Source organism: Rhododendron vialii, chromosome 12a (assembly GCF_030253575.1).
Source record: "Rhododendron vialii isolate Sample 1 chromosome 12a, ASM3025357v1".
NCBI classification, from domain to species: Eukaryota; Viridiplantae; Streptophyta; class Magnoliopsida; order Ericales; family Ericaceae; genus Rhododendron; species Rhododendron vialii.
In genome coordinates, this window is record NC_080568.1 from 26,752,085 (window position 1) to 26,766,236 (window position 14,152).

At 38.9% G+C, this 14,152-nt stretch overlaps 2 protein-coding genes across 13 annotated transcripts; both read left to right on the forward strand.

Annotated features, from left to right (window-relative positions):
• The first annotated feature begins 66 nt into the window (after positions 1 to 66).
• Positions 67 to 3,428, forward strand: LOC131311609 (pentatricopeptide repeat-containing protein At1g18485). The gene has a single exon (XM_058339110.1). The coding sequence runs from the start codon at positions 131 to 133 to the stop codon at positions 3,098 to 3,100; it is 2,970 nt and encodes a 989-aa protein (XP_058195093.1). The 5' UTR covers positions 67 to 130; the 3' UTR covers positions 3,101 to 3,428.
• Positions 3,429 to 5,735: 2,307 nt separating this feature from the next.
• Positions 5,736 to 13,590, forward strand: LOC131311614 (uncharacterized). 12 transcript variants are annotated; one of them, XM_058339119.1, is made up of 7 exons: positions 5,744 to 5,885; positions 6,012 to 6,091; positions 7,982 to 8,085; positions 8,959 to 9,057; positions 9,153 to 9,348; positions 10,474 to 10,568; positions 10,706 to 11,275. In XM_058339119.1, the coding sequence occupies exons 1-7, from the start codon at positions 5,829 to 5,831 to the stop codon at positions 10,708 to 10,710; spliced, it is 636 nt and encodes a 211-aa protein (XP_058195102.1). In that variant the 5' UTR covers positions 5,744 to 5,828; the 3' UTR covers positions 10,711 to 11,275. The 12 variants fall into 12 exon arrangements, 10 of the variants coding, with proteins under 10 accessions (XP_058195106.1, XP_058195107.1, XP_058195102.1 ...); XR_009195514.1 differs by lacking the exons at positions 10,474 to 10,568; positions 10,706 to 11,275 and adding an exon at positions 13,106 to 13,590 and having other exon boundaries at positions 9,003 to 9,057; XR_009195515.1 differs by lacking the exon at positions 10,474 to 10,568 and having other exon boundaries at positions 9,003 to 9,057; positions 10,706 to 11,261.
• Positions 13,591 to 14,152: the final 562 nt, after the last annotated feature.

Consider the following 14,152-nt stretch of genomic DNA (forward strand, 5'->3'; position numbering starts at 1 on the left):
GAGGGTTCACCGGATTTTTCCGACCGCTGGATTGTGTGATTTTACAACCGAAGAAACAGAGTTTTATAGGAATAACTGAAAAAACAGACTCTCTCCTCTTACCCTATCCAAACCAAACTCTACCCTCCACATGGCTTTGGCGGCGCCACCACTCTCACCCCACAGCCACCGCCACCATCCTCCTTTCCGCCGACCCACCCGAAAACCAATCATCAAAATCTCCCTCCTCCACTCACTTCACACCCCACAAGCATCCCTTTCTCCCACCACCCAAACACACCCCAAAACCTCTCTCTCTCTAACCCACTCTCCAACCAACCACCTCTCCTTACCCGAACAAATAACCAATCACTGTCACTCTGGAAACCTCGCCGAAGCTTTGTCATTGTTATTACAGCTGGAATTTGACCACATCTCTTCTTATTCCACGGCCCAAAAAGCCGAGGCTGTGAATGTTCTACTGCAGGCCTGTGGCCACCAGAAAGACATCGAGGTTGGCCGAAAAATCGACAAGATTGTTCGCGCATCGACCCAGTTCAAGAATGACTTTGTTATCAATACCCGAGTCATTACCATGTACTCCACGTGTGGGTATCCTCATGATTCTCGTCGCGTTTTCGATCATTTGAAAAGGAAGAATTTGTATCAGTGGAATGCACTGATTAGTGGGTACACTAGAAATGAGCTCTGGTTGGAGACCGTGGCTGTATTTTGTGAGTTGATTGCAAGGGGCGAATATAAGCCGGATAATTTTACTTTCCCTTGTGTGATTAAGGCTTGCGGTGGGAGATGTGATGTGGGTTTGGGACGGGCTGTTCATGGGATGGTGATAAAGATGGGTTTGGATTTGTGTTCGGACGTGTTTGTTTGTAATGCAATGATTACCATGTATGGGAAATGCCGGTTTATCGAGGAAGCAGTTAAAGTGTTTGACAAAATGCACAATAAGAGCTTGGTTTCTTGGAATTCGATGCTTTCTGCATTTTCTGAAAATGGGTTGGCTCAAGAGGGGTTCAATGTGCTGAGGAGGATGTTAGAAGGCGAGGAAGGTTTGTTGCCGGATGTTTCCACGATGGCGACCGTGTTGCCATTGTGTGCAGGGGAGGGGGAAGTGGGAATGGGAACGGTGGTCCATGGTTTTGCAGTGAAATTTGGGCTGACCCAGGACTTAATGGTCAGCAATTGCTTAGTGGACATGTACTCAAAATGCGGCTTAATACACGAAGCCCAAACACTTTTTGATAAGAACGAAGATAAAAATGTAGTTTCTTGGAATTCCATGATTGGGGCTTATTCTAGAGGAGGCCATGTCGATAGGACCTTCAGGCTTTTGCGGAAAATGCAGATGGAATGTGTGAAAATGAGGGCTGATGAAGTTACTGTATTGAGTGTGTTGCCAGTCTGTTTAGACAAGTCCGATCTGTTAAACGTGAAGGAACTTCATGGCTATTCACTAAGAAATGGGCTTCAGTATAATCTGTTGGTAGCCAATATGTTTATTTCAGCCTATGCAAAATGTGGGGCACTGAGTTCTGCTGAAAATGTCCTTCATGATATGGAGAAAAAGACAGTTGGCTCTTGGAATGCTCTAATTGGTGGCTATGCACGGAAGGGAGACTCATCAAAAGCTTTGGATGTATACTATCAGATGACACATTCAGGGTTAAATCCAGATTGGTTCAGCATTGCTAGCCTTCTTTTGGCTTTTGCCCACCTGAAATCGCTGAAGTATAGAAAAGAGATTCATAGCTTTGTGCTTCGAAATGGGCTAGATACGGATTCATTTATTGCTATTTCACTTCTTTCACTTTACATTCATTGCGGGGAACTACAACTTGCACAGGTTTTATTTGACAGAATGGAGGATAAAAGTTTAGTATCCTGGAATGCAATGATTGCCGGTTACTCTCAGCATGGACTTCCCAATGAAACCTTAAATATCTTTCGTGAAATGGTTTCCAATGGAACCCAACCGGATGAAATTTCAGTAGCCTGTATGTTGGGCGCCTGTTCACAGTTATCAGCTTTGCAGCTGGGAAAGGAAACTCACTGCTATGCTTTAAAAGCGCAATTTACAGAAGACGTGTTTGTTAGTTGTAAAATCATAGACATGTATGCAAAATGTGGCTCAATAGAACTATCCAGAAAGGTTTTTGACCAACAAAAGGAGAAGGATGTTCCATTGTGGACGGTTATTATTTCAGGATATGGAATTCATGGACATGGTAAAGAAGGGCTGGAGCTATTTGAGGAAATGCAAAGTTTAGGGTTAAAACCTGATGGATTCACATTCATTGGTATTTTAATGGGATGCAGTCATTCTGGGCTTGTTGAAGAGGGTCTTAACTATTTCAATCAAATGCAGCCAGTGCATGGCCTAGAGCCAAAATTGGAGCATTATGCGTGTGTAGTGGACATGTTAGGTCGTTCTAGGCGATTCCACGATGCTTTAAAGCTTGTAAATGAGATGCCAATGGAACCTGATGTTGGAATGTGGAGCTCATTGCTCAGTTCTTGTAGAGCTCATGGTGAGATGGGTTTAGGTGAAAAAATTGCTGAGAAATTGTTAGAACTGGGGCCAGATAAAGCTGAATATTATGTTCTAGTGTCGAATTTATTTGCTGGATCTGGGAATTGGGATGATGTGAGAAGGGTGAGGGGGAAAATGAGGGAATTAGGCCTGAAAAAGGATGCAGGGTGTAGTTGGATTGAAGTTGGAGGGAAAATTTACAACTTTTCCGTGGGTGATAGACGGGTTCCAGAGTCGGAGGCGATCCGTGAGATGTGGAGAAGACTGGAGAAGAAGATAAGTGGAATTGGGTATGTTCATGATACTGCTTCAGTACTTCATGATTTGAAAGAAGAGGAGAAAATAGAGATTTTAAGAGGGCACAGTGAGAAGCTCGCGATCTCTTTTGGATTATTGAAGACAAAAAAAGGTGCAACGCTCAGAGTGAGCAAGAATCTACGCATTTGTGGTGATTGTCACAGCGCAATCAAGTTAATATCAAAGGTTGTTGATAGGAAGATAGTTGTGAGAGATAACAAACGGTTTCACCATTTTAGCAACGGGTTATGTTCTTGTGGGGATTATTGGTGATGAAGATGTGAATAACTATTTTTTTCCTTCTCTAAGTTAGTTTTCCCATGGAGGAGTAATTGATTCCGGGGCTTAAACTAGATCTTCATGAGATTTTCTCTATCTGTACATGTGGAACAGGTGCTTTGGTTTGAACTAGCTCTTCAACCATATTCTTTTTGTAACCATTTATGCCCAACTGCTGTCAATGTAATTGTTTCGAAAATGTAATTGTTTTTGCCTTTGAAGTTGTATGGTTATATGGTTATAGGATAAGGAAACTGTATTTTGTAAAGTGGAAGGCTGTAGATCTCATCTTTTGTATGAAAAAAACATAGCAGTTTTGAGTGTTCACCACTTAGTTGGTTTTTGCGGAACAGCCTATCGCTAATGGAACCACTGTTGCAACTGTCTATCTAAGCTTTGCGTCCACATTTTCGGCATGTTGTATTCTTCGGTTTTTGCCATGTCAACAATGTGCATTAAACCTCATCTCTTTCTATTACTATAATTGTTGTGCACTGTGAATTGTATCTTCGTTGTTATGAATGAATTTCTAACATAGTAGTAGTAGTTTGTAAGCTGCCTTGGGGAAAGGGTACCACCGTTATCAAATGGCATACTTTTATAAGTTAGTTCTTTCTAATACGAGAAAAAACTATATCCGGATGACCCGAACAACCCACAGTGTCCGGACACCCAATCCCCATCAGCCACGTCATCTTTTCAAAAGAAGTTGTCGGTTGTGCAGTTGCAGCATTAAAAGGGGCCTTTGGTATGACCATGGTCTTGCTTGGTCCCGCACATGACCCTAGTCTAGTTTAATTTCAACCCCTTGTCAATTACTAATATCGTACTAGTTGGGAAAAGAGGAAACAGAAAGGAAGCATTTGATTCGTTCTTTTTTCTCCGCCTCTAACGAAGGAGACATTTCTCCGTGGAGTAGTAGTAGTAGTAAATAGTAATCCCTTAAAGAAAGAAAACATACATGACCAAGCAATAATAGGCGGTGGAGGAATGTCCGTTTGATTCTACAGTATGATCAAGGAACTGAAAACAGCTTTTCCAGAGGAAGTTGAAGGTACTGAAAGTCTTGATTGTTAGAGAAAGGAGCGAGGCAGTTTGATCGTCCGCGTGGCCTTTACCGACCCAAAATTTCGATCTGAATCCTGACGCCTCACCGGACACACTCCAGCCACCAGACGGCCGATCCGAGCCGTTCAAAAATTCTAAAAAATAAACCAAGTGGGCTTACGCGGGAATAAACGGCATTTGACTGGTGTAGATGGCCGATCCAAACAATTCGTTTTTGTGTTTTGATCGGCCAAAAATGGAGTGTTTGGAACGGCCACCTACACACGTTGGATGCCGTTTATTCTCGCGCAGGCCCATTCAATTTTTTTTATAGAATTTTTGGACGGCTCAGATCGACCGTCCGGTGGCCGGAATGTGCCCGGGGACGTTGGGATTCCGATCAGGATTTTGGCCCTCGTGAACTGTAGCTTTACTCTAGGTCAAAACAGGCCTAAGAGTATCCACATTGTAATAAGCAAATTGATATGGATAAGCAAACTTAATAACAATACTAAAAAAACACCTCACATTGTAATAAGCAAAGTTACAAGTCTTTTAGCAAATAATCAAATTCCATCCATTCTATAACCAAACTTAACAACTTTTATTAATAACCAAAACTCAATAACCAAACCCAAACTCAAAATTAAAAAATTAAAAAACACCCCACATTAGAATCGTCTCGTCAAGACGAATAATTTGGTGTGGTCGAGTGCGTAATTAAAACTCGTTTGCAATTGGACATAGGTGCATTGCGTATCGTGGGGAATTTTTTTTTATAGGGATGCAAAAATAACCAATGTGGAGGTAAAGTTTGTTAAGTTTGATTATGAACTAAATGGATAATCAAATGCTGACGTGGCACATTTTGGTTATTGAATTTGATTATTCCCATTGCGGATGCTCTAAAGTCCAGTTTTAAAAATTCACAGCATTAATGTTTTGTTTGGATCAAGATTTGGAATTTAGGAGAAATGATTTCGCCACTCCATTTTTTTGTTAACACCATTCCCTTGCAAGTGTATTTTGCACCAAAAATACACTTGTAGAGGAGTGACGTTAACAAAAAAGGGAGTGACAAAATCAACAGCTTTTTTTTCCAACTCAATATACGCTAATTATCCATACTTTCAATCATTATTCTCCAATCATTACTCCTATTTCTAATTATTATTCTCATTTTTTTCTCTATCTCTCTCCGCTCATCATCCAAAAAAAATTCATACGGGTCCCTTTCCTTTCCTGTGGTGCAAAATAAGGCTGCTAAACGAACCAAGCTACTTGAGTTTGAACTCGCATTCGTTCGTTAAAAATTTGTTCAAGATTAGTTTGTCACATAAACAAAGAAACCAAGTTTAAACAAATTTTTTTTTTAAGCTCGTTAAGATTTCAATCAAAGCTTAAACAAGTTACTACTTGGCTCGTTCGGATTATTATGTGAAAAAAATTCCCAACTACTCGAGTTTGACTTGATTAAAACTTATTTGAGATCAATATATCTCAACAAATTAAGCTCGGACATATTTTTAAAGGTGGTTAAATTTTTAAACCAATAAACTACATGCTTGGCTGGTTTGGCTCGTTAGTCTCATCAGTGCAAAGCAGTCAAATAAATGAACTTCATCACACACTCTCTTTCTCTCAGCTCCCAATTCTCAAATCCAACACTACAATAATGGCGTCAATCACCTCTTCTCCCTCTAACTCACAGAATTCCGCTACCAAACCCCAGGTTCTCTCTCTTCTCCCTCCCTCTCTATATATATATCCGCGTACATATGAATATATACACACATTCATATACATATATTTTCATATTAGAGCCATTCGGTTGTTCTGGTTAGTCATTCGTGTTTAGGGTTTTGTGAAGGATGCTGCCACTGGCAATGGATTACCCGACGCCTTGGAGAAAAAGACTCCCTCAGTCGATCCCTTCGAGTGAGTGAGCCGCCTCCGTTTCTAAATCCTTTTCGTTGCAGTTTTTATTCTACCCCAGTCGGTTTCTCCATCCAATTCCGTGCTAACAGTGTTTTATGTTCCCAATTTTGTGTCTTCTGCGATTTAATCTTTGTTGGTACCTCAACGTCGGAGCATATTAGAATTCCCTCCGTACTTGAAGCATGTGTATGGGTCATTTGGTTTCAACCTAATCGAAAAGTAGCAAATTTTGATGTACAGACTTTTTAGATCCGTTGGGTTCGAGAGCATAGTTGTTCACCCTCTACTTAAGAGGGTGAACATTACCCTCCTTCCTATAGGATTGAAATGGTGTAGATTCCACCACAAAATGATGTTATGCTTACCAAAAAGTGTATTATATGGGTGGAACCTACACCATTTCAACTAATAAGAGAAAATGTTAATGTTCACCCTCTTTTAAGGAAGATGAACAAAATTGCACTCGGATATGTATCCAATGATTCACAAAATCGTATGCTTTGAAAAAATTGTATCCTACCTTGTATATGTTTTGTATAGAAATCTCACGGTACAATGATGTATCCTACAATTTACATGTGTATCCCGATACAGTTCGTATCCTACGATTAGTTATTGGAGAAAAGTCGCACCTTATATTGCGTAGCGGAACCCCAAACGCATTCAAAGTCGTTTGATCTAATTATGATGACATTCAATCCCATTAGGACTCCAATAGAAGAAAGAAAGATTCTTCGATCATGTTTTGCATGAATCATACAAAGGGCTCTTCTTTTCTTTCCCATGACTAAGGCCTAGAAAGCATCGATGTTATACACCCCACTTGGGAGACTTGGAATGTTCATCCTAAAAACTTTCCTTTTCATATATGCAATAGTTTTTTTGCTTTCTGATTAGGTATGATTAGTTTTTAATCCTATATTAAAGTTTATTAAACATATCTTACGGTATGCGATGCGTATCTCGGTATGTTTCATAAAATTTAGAAAAAAATGATAAACAATACTTATCTCGATTTGAGAACGATGCGTAAGAGTGAGGAAAAGGAGAGGTCATGCCGTTTAATTTGTAAAGTGACTAGGTTGATGTTTATACGTCATGAATACTAGATAAGTACTTCTTGATTGACATTTTAATTTAGTTATTTCTTATAATTATTAGCTAGGAAAAGCAAACCATCTACACTAGTAATTTTTAAGACTCATGCAGGTGGACATCTATGACACCGGGCTCAAAATCACATATGCAGTTCTATGTGCTCGGGAATATTTGTTTGGTGAACTTACGCATCACATGGGCAGTTACAAATGCTCATGGACAGATATTTGATTCAAAACTTCCTAGAAACAGTTTTGGTTCTCTTTGGTTTTTAATCCCTTTTAAGGTTTTTCTTAGAATGGAGTTGCATATTCGTTCAATGGAAGGGAGTTGCATGTTCTCATGAACAAATACTTGCTTTAGCCGGTAACTGGATTATATAGAACTAGAAAATAGATCCATATACAACTTTCTAACATCCCTCTCTCCAAAACATTTTGTTGCTCTCCTGCGAGTTTATTGGTCTGCACTTGAGACAAGATCGTATGTTTTCTTTCCTCTCCTCTTGATGAGAATAAATTTATTTCTTGCTGAAAGTTAACTACTTTAAGTTTGCTGCCAGTTGGTGCAAAAAACCAGTAGCTTTGTGGCTTTTTTTTCAGCTTCCCCCTCTTTTTAGTGTATTCTCCTGATCACGGTATTAGTTCAGCTCACTTTACAGTTGCTATCATTTATATTTAAGATGCCTACAGTGCATCGTTAAACTCGAGAATTATGCATAGAATTGAAACCGTAAAGTTTGTTTCTACTCTGTAATCAGAGCCAACATGTACTATTTTTTTCTTTGTGTAGGGATATGAATAGCGGGGAGTACATCAAAAGGTTCAGCAAATATGAGGCCGACTACACTCGTCGATTGATGGCCAAGTACTTCTCGGATAAGGATATCTATGGGGGTAAACGTTTAGTTTGTGTTTACAAGGTCTTAAGCCATGGTTTATATGTGTAATGGGATACATCATGTGGCAACAGAGACGAAATGTGCATGAGGAGAATGTAAAGTAATCTAGAAGTAGTATGGTGAAATAGTATAGCCGTGTGCTGGAAACAACTCTCTGTGTGCATATCGATACCTTATGGCATGCAATAGCATGACAAGTTATTACTATGAGTTAGGGTTGGCCCTATCCATTTGCCATCTTTTGCCGAGGCTCGCATCTGTTCATTGCCCTTATAGAGTGGCCTTAGCAAAATAAAGCACAAAATGTAAGTAGAGTAGATGATTATCTCTAAATTTTAAAACTGCAAAAAAAAATGTAAGAACAAGGACCTTGGTCCATGAATCCATTGCTATTCAACTTACAGCTCCAAGACCCAATGAAGAAGTGCTATTTTGACAACATTGAGATATCAGAAATTGCGCATTTGGAGCTATTAGATTGCACACACCAATTTCTATGTCATCCCTAAATGGATGTATGATATTGCAACTGAATTTCTGTTAGTTTCGCAGCACTTGTTTGGTATAGGAAATGGATTGCATGACCTTTTGTCAATTCTGCTGTGACCCTTTGTGAGACTGCAGCACTAATTTGCATCCATCAAGATCCACATCGCCACAAATGGGATGACAAACACTTTTTTGCTGTGTAATGTCCTCTAATTATTTGTTGTATTAGTCATCTCAATACGCGACGTCAATACTTGTGTGGTTTCTTCTAATAACAAGATGTTGTCGGCTTTTAGTATTCTCTTGTGTGCTCAGGTGCTGTGTTGGTTCTTGATATTTTCATGGAAGAAGAGATGCTAACTCAAAACCATGGATGTAGGATTGTCAGTATTTGACTTTATCAAGATTACTTGTCACTTGCAGACAACATATTTGATGAAAGCAAGACAATCGATGGCGAGACTATTAAGGCGAGCAGGTATAGTGAAATTGGAGCGCATATGTTCATCTAACCAATAGTTCGTTATATGTCAAATCAAATTCTAAGGTTTTTGTTTGGGAATGTTCATCTAGGTGGCATTGTGCTCAATCATATGCAGACCCTGTCCAGTTCCTCAAAGAGAAGAGCATCTGCACTTCAATTACTACTGCAGACACCCCGACTACCATCACAAACGGGAAGCACCCAATGGATGATGGGTGAAGTACAAGTACGGAGTACCTTATTTACTCGGTTGAAACCGAAGTTGGTCCCTGCCGAGGTTACAGTGTAAAGGAACCTGAACTCTTCCCTGATGATTTTTGGTGGTTCTTAGAAATAGCTTACTTCTTTCATTATAATTGAACTTGGGAAACATGCAACAGTAGCTAGCTATAGCTAATGTTTACCCTGTCAAAATGCAATTTTAGTTAGATTACCTTACTGGTGGTGTAGAATGGACACATCAACGAAATTTGACCAGAAACAGTTTGTGTACTAACTGGTTCTCCTATTTGACATATTTTAAGTATTTGGATGCTATTCCATATAGCTTATTCAATTAAGTACTTATAATATCACATTAGTTACTAACCTGGCAACTAAAACCTTCATTAACTGAAACTGAAAGTCTCTGAAAACCAAATGTCGAGTAATAATAACACAGAAACTGCTTTACTTACAATATCACATTAATTACTAACTGGGAAACTAGCAGCATGATTAACTATCATACGCATCTGTGGTACCTCGATGTGCAACTTGGAAAATGGTCCCAATAGATGAACTATTCCCACATAGGTAAAATCCCGTACAACCACAGAATTTTCTCATCATTACCGTGAAAATATAAATTTTCAACCTGGCTGGATTTCTACGGATCTTACCAGTCTGCCTCCTAACCTATGAGATGGTGGTTGACGCACTCACGAAAATTATCAAAAATCGTGTAAAAAAACTACTTGAAACTCTCTTTTTTCTTAAGTAATTGGGATGCTATGAAGGCCCTTCTATCAGTGCATCAAAAGTAGACTTCACATTTACATGACAAACATCACAATCTTTGGTAGCCATAGGATACTTCAAGAAGCTTTCTGCCGTGTGAAATCCAATTTAGAAGATTGATGTTAAAGAAGAATATGTATACAAAGCATGAAAGGCACCTTCCAACACAACTCTTTGAACTCTTATACTTTTTAGGATCTTGCATTTATCAATTCAAAGGAAATGGAATTACGTGTATTGGTATATGTTTATCTTTATTTGGGTACCAAATACTAGGCAATTCTAATTTACTAGTAATTAGGAAGTTTGTCAAGTGCTTGAAGTAAACAGTATAGGAGTGTACATGTCTTTTTAGCGTAACTCATCTTGTCTGTTACCTTTTCCATTTTATGCTTCCTTTTGAAGCGATAGGTACCTACTTGTTGAGCTATCTCTTCGGGGAACTGCCACGTTTTCCATTCTACTGATGGTGTCTATTCATGGGCTTCGTAGGGTTCTACACTATGGTATTGAACCAACCTATGGTGTTGGAATGTTTCGTAAACTTTCTTTAATGGTGGTTCTAAAGTCCTCCATCATCTCATCTTTTTATATGAAACCCTTTTGAATCATGGGATTTTTGAGCCTTCTGTTGTTGAAACAGAGTAAAAGCCCTTTTGAAGACCAAAGTTGCATGCAAACCTGTTTGGAAATGATTTTGTGGTTGCCAGCATGCTGAACTTCTTGAGGAAATCCATTTTTTTGTGGGTCACTCTTTCATATAAATTTGTGTTTTTTTTGTAGTCTAGGTTTACATAGTAAAGGTGTGGGCTAGCATAAAGCGAATGGTGAATATGCAGTCCTCCTTTCAATAATTCACCAGGGATAGTTTCAAATTTTCAATTCCTAAAGGCTGTTGGTTCATTGGAAAAAGGCACTTGTTTTTGTTTTTGTTTTTTCGTTCTTACTTGGTAGAAAAACATAGCTTGCACTTCACGAATCTCTTGAAGGTTCCTTTAATAAGTTTTCCTACTAATCTTGCTAATCTAGTTTTATGTGAATGCTGAGACCCAAAGTGAGAATTTTGTGTGTGGAAGATGGAAATAGACATTTGGGCTAAGTAGAGTGTACAATGAAAGCTATCTTAAGACCTTTTGAACAGAAAAGTTGCCTGCAAATCACCTGAAAACTGGTTTCATTCTTACCAAGTAGATTGCATGCTGATATTTTTGAAGAAATTGAACTATTATTGGCTAATCTTCCTTTTAAACATGTTTTCATCACTTCAAGTGATAGTTTCAGGACCTGAAGGCTATTGGTTGGTTTGAAAAGGCGTTTGTCCTTTTGCTTTGTCTTATGTTCTTTAATTGATTAAAAGCATCTCAAGCTTTTTCACTTTACCCATCTCTTGAAAGTTTCCCTTAGTTATTTATAACTTGTGGCAGAGATTATTGCTAAACTTGCTGATTGTGAATGCTAAAATCCGAGTCAGGAGTTCTAGTGTGTAGACCTGTTGACTAAGTAGTAAGTAGAGCTTATACTTGCAGTAAAGATGTAGCAGTTGACACAAACCCTTGAATTGCATGATGCTATGTATGGATATTGGGTTTCGCAAGGAGAGAGAAAAACTATTACAGAATATTACTCCATCTGTCCCTAAATAAGTGTTCCCTACAAAAAGACATTCAATTTTTGGGAAAAATAAAAAATAAAGTACTTCCGTGCAAAAAAAAATTCTATTTCTTCGCACCAAACTAAAGAACTCAAGTAGATCTTCAATTTAGGGTGAAGAAGTTGAAAAAATTATGCACGAAAGTACTTTTTTTTTCCAAAAATTACATGTGTTTTCGTAGGAGATACTTATTTAGAGACAGAGGGAGTACTAGTTATAGAAGGGTGGCCAGGGTACAACGGTAAGTTTGCCTCCATGTGAACCTGGTGGTCACAGATTCAAGTTGCGGAAATAGTCTCTCAGCCTATTGGGAGTAAGGCTGTGTACATCCAATTCTTCCCCGGACCTTTTAGTAGCGGGATGCTTGTGCACTGGGTAGTCGTGTTCGTTTTAAATTACGTTTACTTCATAGTGAAAACTAAACAATTCCTAAAAATCAAGTCTTTCTGAGGGACTCCTAATACTTTGTAGTTCATTCTCGCGTCAATTGTTTCTTCGTCACACCAGTTGTACACTCTCTTTGTTCTGCCAACCCTTGTCGATTCTTCGTTCTGCCAAACCTTGTTGATTCTGTACTAGGTTCACAAAGGAATAGGACTTCTGATGGGCCAACCCTCTTTTATGCGCCCTTACCGGAAAAGAAACTTTGCTACCCTGGGCGCGATTCCCTCACTTGGTCTGGGATGATCCAAAGACTAATGAAACTGTGTTTTTTGTGTGTGTGTGTGTCAAATACATGTTTATTTTCTTCACATTACGCGAACTCAGAACAAAGAAATGAAAGGAATTTAACTTCAAAATTTTCATATTGCCAGTCTATATGTCCTTTTTATCATTTCTTCTCTCAATTCTTTCCACTTCCATGGACCAAACATAGAGTAGGTAGGCACTGTAACTGAGGTACATAATACCAAAGACGCAAATAGTGCAGGTATGTAGCGGAATTAAAGGTCATTCATTTATATTTGCAGATGCATCAATTGAACAAGATCTTAACCACGAAGGTTTGGACTATTCCCTTATAATCTATATAAACATCTTACCATACTTAAGATACCGGTTAGTTAATCAAATTCGCGGAGCCAAGGATCGATGGACTCGAACCTCCGACCTTCAGGCAATACTGAAACCGACCTCTTCCAAATCCACCAAAGGAGTTTTCTGATTGGAGATGAAATTCCGAAGGAAAGAAATCTCCTCCTTGAGTTGCACATTTTCTTGGAAAATCTTGTTGATGCAGTGAGATAAATTAATAAGCTCTTCAGTTAGTTTCTGATTTGTGGCGGTGAGTTGGCTTTTCTGTGACTGTAATTCCTCAATTTGCTTCTTCCGTTGTAGCCGAGTCCGCCTTGCTGATTCTCTGTTTGATAACTGCCTTCTGTGGCGCCTCAGATCACTGGCACTGGCTTCCTTCTCCTCTGTTGCAGCCATAGAATTTGAGTTCAGTGAGTTGTTGCTGTGGGATGATGTGTTTGGAGAGAGGTCATGAAGGAAAGGGTGGATATGGGTGTAGTTTGGGAATGGTGTGTTTTTGTGGAATGTGGTGAAATGAGTGAATGAATCTTCAGTTGGGTTTGATGGGGGTGGTGCGTCATGAATTCCCATGTATGCTCGAGAGAGAGTGCAGAGGGGCTGTGTTGGGTCAAACCATTCGCTGGAGTGCATGGCTTGAGAGAGAGAGAGAGAGAGAGAGAGAGAGAGAGAGGATGGGGCTCTATATATACAGAGATGTATGTGCTCTAGCCTCTATATATGTACAGAGATATATATTCTGTTGGAAACAGGTAAAAATGGCTCTTTGCTTTCAGAAACTGTAGCAGGAAATTTTTTTTTTTTTACGTGCAGTATATTTTATCAAGGGAGAAACTACAATGGGGAAAACCAAAATGAATCTTTTGACAAACTTATGATCCAAACGCAGGCTTAGGTTGAATTTGTGTTACTATGGGTCATGCATGCATGCATGCAGGGGCGGCTGCACTATGGCTTGAACCCCCTTGTTAAAAAAAATGCACTACAACTTCGTTTTTTTTTTTTTTACATATGTTTTGATTTTTCTTTCGTATAATTTAATTTTTCTTTTGTATTATTTGCCCTGAGTTGTTCATATATAGCCAAAGTGTAAGAATACACTTAAATTTGAAAATTAGCAAATAATATTGCTCAACAAAACATAATAAATTAGGCACGATAAATCTTCAACCAATATATGTACATGTATTTTAAATAGAGCATTGTATACAAAAAAATTTCTTTACGTTTTTGTCACCGCTAAATTAAAAATCCCGGAGCGACCTGCAGGGGTGCTCTTTCATGAATGCAATTGAAGGTGGATGCACTTACTGATAGTTGTGGATATGGATTCGTAATAATTAGCAAGTATTCGATAATGGGAAACTTCGACACTTTGACACAATTTGTCTCTAGTCTATATGTGTA

Coding starts and splice junctions, on each gene's coding strand:
- LOC131311609 (XM_058339110.1), top strand. CDS start 131: ATGGCTTTGGCGGCGCCACCACTCTCACCCCACAGCCACCGCCACCAT.
- LOC131311614 (XM_058339115.1), top strand. CDS start 5,829: ATGGCGTCAATCACCTCTTCTCCCTCTAACTCACAGAATTCCGCTACC. Junction 6,092..7,981: donor CCCTCAGTCGATCCCTTCGA/GTGAGTGAGCCG, acceptor TTCTTTGTGTAG/GGATATGAATAGCGGGGAGT. Junction 9,058..9,152: donor GAGACTATTAAGGCGAGCAG/GTATAGTGAAAT, acceptor ATGTTCATCTAG/GTGGCATTGTGCTCAATCAT.